The sequence below is a fragment of the Monodon monoceros genome, unplaced genomic scaffold (genome assembly GCF_005190385.1).
Source record: "Monodon monoceros isolate NGI ecotype Baffin Bay Population unplaced genomic scaffold, NGI_Narwhal_1 Super_Scaffold_16, whole genome shotgun sequence".
NCBI lineage: Eukaryota > Metazoa > Chordata > Mammalia > Artiodactyla > Monodontidae > Monodon > Monodon monoceros.
The window spans coordinates 628,515-638,203 of NW_021703772.1; the positions used below are offsets into that span (position 1 = coordinate 628,515).

At 60.2% G+C, this 9,689-nt stretch overlaps 1 protein-coding gene across 4 annotated transcripts in view; it reads left to right on the forward strand.

Annotated features, from left to right (window-relative positions):
• The window catches only part of HDLBP (high density lipoprotein binding protein), a 67,901-nt gene extending 60,360 nt beyond the window's left edge, over positions 1 to 7,541 (forward strand). For 3 of the 4 annotated variants that reach the window (XM_029225529.1, XM_029225530.1, XM_029225528.1), the window contains 8 exons: positions 1,710 to 1,864; positions 2,650 to 2,754; positions 3,001 to 3,135; positions 4,235 to 4,378; positions 5,970 to 6,155; positions 6,626 to 6,742; positions 6,833 to 6,961; positions 7,073 to 7,331. In XM_029225529.1, the coding sequence (XP_029081362.1) occupies positions 1,710 to 1,864; positions 2,650 to 2,754; positions 3,001 to 3,135; positions 4,235 to 4,378; positions 5,970 to 6,155; positions 6,626 to 6,742; positions 6,833 to 6,961; positions 7,073 to 7,159 (1,058 nt within the window). In that variant the 3' untranslated portion in view covers positions 7,160 to 7,331. Of the gene's footprint in view, positions 1 to 1,709; positions 1,865 to 2,649; positions 2,755 to 3,000; positions 3,136 to 4,234; positions 4,379 to 5,969; positions 6,156 to 6,625; positions 6,743 to 6,832; positions 6,962 to 7,072 lie in introns of all 4 variants that reach the window. The other variant, XM_029225527.1, reaches the window with a different exon arrangement.
• The last annotated feature ends 2,148 nt before the right edge of the window (positions 7,542 to 9,689 follow it).

Sequence of the window (9,689 nt, forward strand, 5' to 3'; positions counted from 1 at the left end):
TAGGTGCCATCCCTCAAGGGATGAGGGGGAGGGAGAGAGAGGGAGAGAGAGAGAGTGTGTGTGTGTGTGTGCGCGCGTGCGCGCGCACGCGGTCCCAGCTTAGGGTAGGTGGTGGTGGCTGTTGGCTGTCCTGGTGAAGCTCCTCCCTTCCTGGGGCTCCTGCGCGGGTGCACTGCCAGTATGGTCGGCTGTCCTGGGGGCTTCCAGAGGTTCAGGGTCACTCCCTGGTTTCTCAGAGGTGGGCTGTGTTAGTTGCTCCAGGGTGGTGAGGTGCCCTTCAAATCTCCTAGAGGTTCACAGCTGCTGGTGACCAAGGCAGGGGAGAGCAAAGCACCTGCAGCCTCCTGTGCAGTGGGAGCCCTGAGCGCAGGCCTGCCGCTTTTTCCGGGCCCTCTGCGTGCCACGTGTGCTGGGCTCCGTCCCGGCAGCACCTCCTCCCCGTCGCCAGCACCCCTCTCATGAGGCAGCCACTGACCGGCTGGAGGGCACCGTCTGAATGGCTGGCTGCCCTTATGGGATGGCCCTTCAGCTCCAGGTGTCCTGCCTGTCACCTGGTTGTGCTTGTGCCCCCGGGGACGGGACGGGGCAGGGCAGGGTGATCAGTGGTCAGGGAGGTGACCTGCGGGATACAGATCTAGCTGGTGTCTCAGACCCAACTTTGTAAATCCCGTGTCCTCCTTGCTTGCCCATCTTCTTCCTGTTGACCCATCGGGTCTGGTGGCAACCCTGTGGCCTGCAGGGTGCACTCTCATTGCTCTATCCTCTGTCCTCTAACGGAGCTTGTCATGGCTGTTGAAGCTCCTAGTTTCCTGAGAAGATGGGCTGTTTTGAGTAGAAACGAGTTAAATCGTATTTGTCACATTTATGTTTCACACTTGAATGTTTACTTCCTAATTTTGAAACTTCACATTAAAGAAAAATTACACAGGATGGTGTAAAGATACATCCAGATTCACTCCCCTCACTTACACACAGGCACGCTTGTTTTTTTCTGAGTTATTTAAATGTAATCTTGAGACGCACCCTTAACCTGTAGTGGCTTCTTCGTAAGGATGAGAGCATTCTCTTCTATCACTCACCAGACTCAGAAGATCCAGTGTTACGTGATACTGCGGCCTAGTTCGTCGTCCACATGCAGGTTCTGCTGATCTTAAAAGTGTCCTGCCGAGCCCACACCTTTCCCCAGCTCAGTCCAGGGTCATGATTGCTTTAGGCCGTTGTGTCTGTGTGCTCATTTGCTCCTGGGTTCTGTCTTGCTCCACGAATGTCGTGTTGTTTATTTCGGTCACGCCCAGATCCTAGAGGGGCCAGGGGAGCCACGCCGCCGGCTCCCGTGCCCCCCAATGCTCTTGGATTTGCTGGCTTCCTGGCACAAGAAGCTGGCCCCTCCCCAGCCATCTTCTCCATCCCCTCCTGGCTGCCTCCGCCCAGCACGGGTCACTTGGGTTGTCATGACCATCCGGGCACTGGTCTCCTTCCCTCTCGGGCTCAGTGGGCCCTGCTCCGCGCCCCTCCCGCAGGTCTGTCTCCTCCCCCAGCCAGACAGCGTCCTCCCGGAGTCAGGCAGGACTCTTCCCTCCCCACCAGCACCCCCCGTAGGCGCTGGACCAGTGTATGGGTCTGGACAGGGACGAGCGTCATGCGGTGGCCCGTAGGACGGCCTGGGCCTGGGCGCTCAGCAGCTTGAGCTGCCCCTTCCCTGTCCCTAGTGCACAGTGTGGAGCCTGCTGTCCAGGAGAATGGTGACGACGCGGGGGAGGGGAGGGATGGCAAGGAGGCCGAGCCCGGCTCCCCCAGGAGGTGCGACATCATCGTCATCTCCGGCCGGAAGGAGAAGTGTGAGGCCGCCAAGGAAGCCCTCGAGGTGCGTTCAGAACCCCACCACCACTCCTGCATCCCTGGGGGCCCATCAGCAGGCACCGGGGTGGGGGCGGGGAGGGAGAGCGGGTCTAGTCACTTGAGCCCAGGCACCTCGGCTCGCACTGCGGAAGGTGCTGGACTGGGTCACAGCCCAGGAGCAGGGCTGCAGGCCCGGGGCCAAGGACGGGCGCGGAGCTGGCGGGGCTCGGACTCACTCTCCGTGGTGTGCAGCTGCCGGGGCTCACAAGGATGAGTAATTGCTGAGCACCACCTCAGTGGACAGAACAGGGGTTCTGTCGTATCACGGGTCAAGTGGGGCAAGCAGCTTGCCGAGGTAAAGGGCACGGTCGGGGCTGCAGTCGGGATAGTGGAGTCTGTGGTCCCGGGTGGTGTCCCATTGCTCTGACCCACTCTAGGGTCTCAGCGAGGCTGGGATCAGGGTGAGCCTCTGTGTGAGCCCCACTCCCCTCCTCTGTGGGCCCCTGATGCCTCTCCCTGGAGTTGTGCTGCTTTGCTTCTGCAAGGGGCTGCCGTGTTGAGCATAGGCCCGGGTCTGTTTGCTCTGCCAGCATTGACCTGAAGACTGCATTCCACATCCTTTTTCCATGTCCTCTGTTGAGTCAAAGGTCTAGGCAGCATTCTCGGTCCGAGTGGAACGGCACAGAAGGTTCGAGAAAGCGGTCTGATTGTCACAGGCTCGTCCCCTGTGCTCCATGAAGACCTGTTGCTGAGCCCACAGGGTCCCTCTGCTCTTCGCTCTCAGGCCTAACCTCACCCCCTGCCCTGCAGGCGCTGGTTCCCGTCACCATTGAAGTGGAGGTGCCTTTTGACCTTCACCGGTACATCATCGGGCAGAAGGGAAGCGGGATCCGCAAGATGATGGACGAGTTTGAGGTACAGCTGTTGGCGGGTCCTTTCCCTGGAGACCAGGTGTCGGGGGGGGTGCCCCCCAGGTCAGGAGGTCATTCCTCGGAGTGGGGCTTCACGTCCCACCCGCCTTGCCCTGAGCCTGCAGTTATGTCCCTGGCCAAAGGGACAGGTGGACAGCTGATCACAGCTCCCAAGCTCCCCGCTGGTGGGGACCAGACAGACACGTGTCTGTCCTGCACGTGCATCAGGCCTGTCCCCGTCTCCGCACAGGTGAATATTCACGTCCCGGCACCTGAACTGCAGTCTGACATCATCGCCATCACGGGCCTGGCTGCGAATTTGGACCGGGCCAAGGCTGGGCTGCTGGAGCGGGTGAAGGAGCTGCAGGCAGAGCAAGAGGACCGGGTGAGGGCCGGGCGGGGCTGCGTGGGCCAGGGAGGATCACCCGGGGGGCCCCGACCTCCAGCTCCCGGGCTGCCCCTCAGCCAGTGAAGTCAGGTGGCAGCGGGAGAGCCAGTTGACCCCCCGTGCAGCGAGCTTTCATCAGAGGCAATGTTGGGGCCGTGGCCCTTTCTTCTTGACGTAACGGTGGCAAAGGAGGGCTTCCACGTTAATTAACTATTTCTTAAGTAAATCTGAAGAATTTGCCAACCTTACAGGGAAGGTTCAGCTGGGAGCCATTGCTAGGAAAGACCCCCTCGCCCCCCAACATGTGACTGTGGTCCCAGACGGCTCCCACTGACGCCCTTGGTGCTGTTTCCCTGCTGTTGGGTGGACATGAGAAGCCGCTTTGCCTCTCTGTGGGGCTGGCGTTTGGAGGATTACACGAGTGACGCACGCAGGGGCGGGTGTTCGGGAAACTTGAAGCACCGTTACATTTTATTACATTTTATGTGGGGGTAACGGACTCCTTGCTGAGGGGAACCTTCCTGGCGTCTGGTGATGGGGCAGGGCCCGTGAACCTCACGAGTCTGTGGTCCCCACTGTCTCAGCCTCGGCACAGGCCATGGGGGCCCTTCTCTGCCCAGGGCTTTGCCTGAGCCTCTGCCTGTGGACATCCCTTAGCGCTTTTGTTCCCTTTTGTGGGTTTTTTGTTGGTTTGGTTTGGTTTTGGGGTTTTCCTTTTTGCCTGCTTTCATACCCCTACCCCAAAAGACCCAGAACATATACTTACTCATCAGGTCTCTGTTTCACAAGTTAGGGTAGTAGAGCCCAGGGCTTGCTGTGTGCTGTGCCAGGCCTGTCGGTTACCAGCACGCAGCTTTCCCTCTTTTCTGAAGGATCTGTGCTCGTGGTTGTGGAGTGGTCAGGTCCTCGGGTTCTCATTACTAGCTGATGGCGGAAGGGGCGCAGCAGCTAGCGGGAAGGCCGTGTCTCGTTCTTGTTGCAGAGGTGATGACGGATCCCTTCCAGGTTGAGGATGGAAGGGGCGCGTGGGCGCGCGATGCTGAGGGCCGAGGCGGACGTGCCCCACCCCCCTCACTCTCTCTTGTCTCATCTGCAGGCTTTAAGGAGTTTTAAGCTGAGTGTCACTGTAGACCCCAAATATCACCCCAAAATCATCGGGAGGAAGGGGGCAGTGATCACCCAAATCCGCTTGGAGCATGACGTGAACATCCAGTTTCCTGATAAGGATGATGGGAACCAGGTAAGGAGGACCCCGCTTGAGTCAAACGCCACGGTGGAGTGCTTCAGGGGCAGAGGGGCTCTCGGGGGTCTTCGTCCTGACCTGGGGACAGTGACCACGCAAACTTAGGGCATATCCAGAGGGGTGGTGAGAGTAGCAGGTCTCTGGGGAGCTGATTGTGGCTTGGGGTCTGGGCCCATGTTGGCCCAGGCCAGCGCACGAGGCTTCTCTGTCATGGGCTTGGAGCACTTTTCCCGTGCCCGCCTGGCCCTCCACCTGCTGCACTCAGAGGGCGGTGGAAGGCAGCCCCTCCCCCCAGACATGGCCCCCAGGCTGTCGCATACCCCTACCTGCCCCCTCCCTCGCGCTTTCTGCCCCTCAGGCTCAACCTCTGGGAGGTGACCTGGGCCCTCCTGCCCCCGGCCCTGCCTCCTCTCCTCCCAGCCTCTTACTGCTCTGGACTCAGCCCCTGGCATCCTCACTGACCCCACTGACCCTCCCCGGTGCATCCTGGGCAGTGCCGTTTCTTCACCTCTGTATTTCTAAGCAGTGTTCATAAAACTACTGTTCTTCTTCATTTGTGACTTTTTAAAATTATCTTGACCTTGAGAATTTAGCTCAAACTCTTCGCCTTCACTACCTTTTATTTCCCCCAGCTTTTCCACGTGATCATCAGTTTTGTAGTCACTGTTTATAGTGTTGAGATTACTTTGGTTAGCATTCCATGAGCCAGGTGGGGCTGAGTGGTCCTGGGTCGCATTCGTCGCTTTTTCCTGTGAGGCTCATGCTGCGTTTGCAGTCTGTTCTGTGCTGTTGTGTACTTGGCGGACGATGGGCCCGCCAGCTGGTGGGAGTCTGGGCTCTGCTGGGCTGGGTTCTGGGTGGAGCCCGCCGCCCACCGTCTGCATTTGCTTCTTCGGGACCGGAGGCACCTGGCCGCAGCCCTGGTGTGTCCTGGCATTTCTCTTGTCTCTCTCCTGGCGTGGGTCACCGAGTTCCTGCTCTTCTGTTTTGTGTCCAGTTGTTCGTTTGTGTCCTGTGGTCCTTCTACGTCGTGTTGTGTTCTTCGGTGTGGGCGTAGTGCTTTTCCCTGTCCTGAGGAGCATGGCTTTAGGTTGTCACTTCTAGTTTCCTTCTCTCTGCCTTGAGTTACCCATTTGCTCTGCTCATCTTCACGGCTCTGGCGTCTCACCTGCTGGTTTGAGGGGCAGGGGTGCCGGCCACGGTTGTCTGCACCTTGTCTCCAGGTCGGTGTGTCTGTCCAGCGGAGACGCCTCCAGTGGAGGCCACCCACCCCCATGCCCTCAGCTGCCAGCGTCCCCTCGGCTTTGGGGCCCGGTGCCCTTCCTCCTGCTCGTCCGCGACTGTCTTTCTGGTGGAGTGTGTGCGGGGGGCGGGAGAACACAGGTACTGGTAACCTGCTGTTTTAGGCGCTCTCCCTTCTGAGCTGGTTGGGTTTCCCCTCACCCTTAAGGTGAGGCCTTCCTCACCCAGGCCCGCTGAGCGCCTACCCCTCTTCTCACCTCCCCACAGAGCTGCGCCCCGCTGGGTCGGTGCTCGTAGTCAGGCATCCCTGGGTGCCCCCTCTTCTGACCGGATTCTCCTTTCTCAGCCCCAGGACCAAATTACCATCACAGGGTACGAGAAGAATACAGAAGCTGCCCGGGATGCCATATTGAAAATTGTGGGTGAACTTGAACAGATGGTTTCTGAGGATGTCCCGCTAGACCACCGTGTTCACGCCCGCATCATTGGTGCCCGTGGCAAAGCCATCCGCAAAATCATGGATGAATTCAAGGTGAGTCCCCGACCTGATCGTGAAGGGCGTTGAGCCCTAAAAGCACAGCGGGGGGAGCGGCTGGGTGCTCCGTGCACCATCAAGCCACTTGTTTCCCCATGAGCCAGTTGAGGAGGCAGCGGGGACCACCTGGGGCTTCACCTCTTCCTGCCTGGGTCGCTGACCACACTCGGGAACCGGATTGGGAGACTTCTGAGGCTCAGGTCCCTGTCCCTCAGGTAGAGGTCGCGTGGGGTCACAGCTGTGTGTAGTTGGCCCTGTCGGCGGCGCCCTGCATGGCCTGCGGAAGGCGGCAGCCCCGTGGTGGCCGATGGCTCTGCATCTGCGAGGGCACATGCGGCTCTGAACACCAGGTGCCCCGCAGGGCCCCGGTCCTCCCGAGGGGGGATCTTCACTAGAAACAGACCGTTCCCAGCCGCACACGACGGGGCCCTCAGAGCCGTCTTAGCTGCTGTGTGTGCTCCTTCCAGGTGGACATTCGCTTCCCACAGAGTGGGGCCCCAGACCCCAACTGCGTGACCGTGACAGGGCTCCCGGAGAATGTGGAGGAGGCCATCGACCACATCCTCAACCTGGAGGAGGAATACGTGAGTCCGGGCTGGGCGGCAGGCACCTGGGGCCGGGTGCAGGGGTGCCCGTCGCTGCTGCAAACTGACACCCCCCCCCCGCACCCGCAGCTGGCCGACGTGGTGGACAGCGAGGCGCTGCAGCTGTACGTGAAGCCCGCCCCCCACGAGGAGTCTAAGGCGCCGTCCAGGGGCTTCGTGGTGCGTGACGCGCCCTGGACCGCTAGCAGCAGCGAGAAGGTGAGGCTCAGCCGTCCAGCCCCTGCGCGTGCGCCTCGGCGGCCGTTCCAGAAGCTGCTAGGGGGCGGGGGCGGCCTCGTCACTGAAGCCGAGCCCTCTCTCCCCCCACAGGCTCCCGATATGAGCAGCTCCGAGGAGTTTCCCAGCTTTGGGGCTCAGGTGGCCCCCAAGACCCTCCCATGGGGCCCCAAACGATAATGATCAAAGAGCAGAACCCTCTCCAGCCTGCTGACCTGAAACCGCCACATGATGGTTTGTCTCAATCTGACCCAGCGGCTGGACCCTCCGTAAATTGTCGATGCTCCCCTTCCCCGAGGTCTCACAGCGAAGCCGGCGCCCCGCGCTGTGTGTGGCCCGGCCCCGGGCCTGGTGGCACCCAGCGTAGCGCGGGGCTTGCTCCCAGCCTTCGCTCTGGGCGGCTCTCCACTCTTGTGAACACTAAGGAGGTCACAGGACAGTGTCACCCAGCACGTCGGCGAGGCTCTGGCCTCCGCCAGGAGAGCACCACAGGTGCAGCCGAGTCTACTTCCTGTGTCATGACCTCAGGAAATAAATTTCCTTGACTTTATAAAAGCCAAAACGTTTGCCCTCTTCCTTTCCCACCCCCCTCCCTCTCTCGTGCCTGCCTGCCATCCAGATGCTCTTCCCTGTAGAATGTGCTCCGCCTTCTTCCAGCTGCCAAAAAGCCCACTTACCCAGACCACAGGGCAGGTCGGGAGGCCCAGTGTGCACACTGGGCGCCCGCAGACCCAAAGGAGAGCCACGGTGGAGCCAGAGGGATCAGGAAGGCAGGAGGGAAACGCGGTTCTTGGGGGGCCCTGGCTTGCCCTGTGTCCCGTCGGGGTCTCTGCCCCGGACCGCACAGGCGCAGGCCCTGCGTCTGGTGAGCCTGGTGAGTGCGGGGCCTGAGGAACGCCAGGTGGAGAGGAGGGGGCTGGCCGGGGAGGTGGAGACCACCCACTCCTGCTGGGCGGAGGCCCCACCCTTTGCACGCTGGCTGACTTGGTTTTACACCACCTTCCGCTCCCTCGCACCCACCCCTTCCCAGATGCCCCCTGTTGAGTGAGTTGCCTCTTTCTACCTCAGAGCTGGTATGGGGTGTCCCGAGCTTCAGGGTGTGTTTGCTGCGGCCTTGGGGGCTGGAAGCCGAATGCCCGGCTCAAGACTGTGCTGTCCCTCACCCACTGGGTCGGTGGCCAGTGGGCCCGTCCAACGGGGAGCACACGGGCCACCCCCCAGGTGGCCGCTGATGCATGCTCGAAGGGCAGGCCTCTTGGCCCTGGGGTAGAGAGAGGCTGCCGCTCGGCCGGGACCAGAGGCCCTGGTGCTGCTGGCGGCCTCTATGTCAGGTGTGTGGTAGGTCAGTCCTGCGGTTGGACCCCAGGCTTTGGCGGGTCAGGGTGCCCCGGCCCCAGCCAGCTTGGTCAAGGTCCACCCTGAAGAGGGAAAGGTGGGGCCCCGTGTCCACGGAGGCGACGGGCCACTCTGAGTTGTCTTGCCAGATGCTGGGCCTCCTAGAGGAGCTGCCCTGTGCCCTGGGGACAGTCGTCTCTGCTCTGACCACCTTCTCCCCACCCCCAGAGTTTTTCTCTCAATTTATTAACTGGAGCTCGGACCCCTTCTGACTCTTCAGTTCCTGAGTAGACCCCGAGTCTAACTGCGGTCGCCTCTGCAAGTCCCCACTAGCTCCGGCGGCCTTAAGTGTGCCCATTCAGAGGCGTGGCCACCTGGGAGAGGAAAGGAGGGGCGTTTGCTCCTGCTGGGTGGGCTGCGTGACCCCGAAGGAGGTGGGGTTGATTGCAATAGGGAGACAGGAGGAAAGGCCCCCCCGCCTCTGGGAGCCTCGCAGGGGAAGGGCCATCCCCTCTTCTCCTTCGGCATGAGTTTCGGAGCCTTTCCCACTGGCTCCCCAGGAGTCTGCCCACACCTCCCCCTCCCTCTGTCTTTCCTACAGCATCCAGCCCTGTCCTCCCCAGAGGTAAATTTTTAATTCTCACAACAGATTTTTGCACACGTGCATTTACTGCTAAACGTCATAGATGCAAACTCCCCTTTCCTAAACTGTGTTTGGGGTCTCGCTCGCTCTGTTTTTGGTTGTTGTTAAAGGGGATGAGATGACTGTGCCCAGGCCTGTCCCCTGCGGCCTCCGATGCTGCGGGGAGAGCCTGGCGGGAATGGGCGCGTGTGTCCGTCTCCTCCTTGTTGAACGTCTTCCATATCATATGTGTCCATGGCTACCATCCATCCCTTGGCCTTAACTTTAAAATTTGGAGATTATATGCAAACATGTGTAAAGGCTCATGAATATGGATGACACTGGAATTTTATAAATTCTAAAATAAAACCCGAAACCAGATACAGTGTGCTGGGACTCATTTTATCACGTCCCGCGTGTGCTCATTCTTTTTTTTTTAAATAGTGGAAATTATTTTATTTTTGGCTGCGTTGGGTCTTTGTTGCTGCGTGCAGGCTTTCTCTAGTTGCGACGAGCGGGGGCTGCTCTTTGTTGTGGTGCGTGGGCTTCTCATTGCGGTGGCTTCTCTTGTAGCGGAGCACGGGCTCTAGGCACGTGGACTTCAGTGGTTGTGGCTCGAGGGCTCTAGGTGCGTGGGCTTCAGTAGTTGTGGCGCGTGGGCTCAGTAAGTGTGGCGCCCGGGCTTAGTTGCTCCACGGCATGTGGGATCTTCCCAGACCAGGGCTCGAACCTGTGTCCCCTGCATTGGCAGGT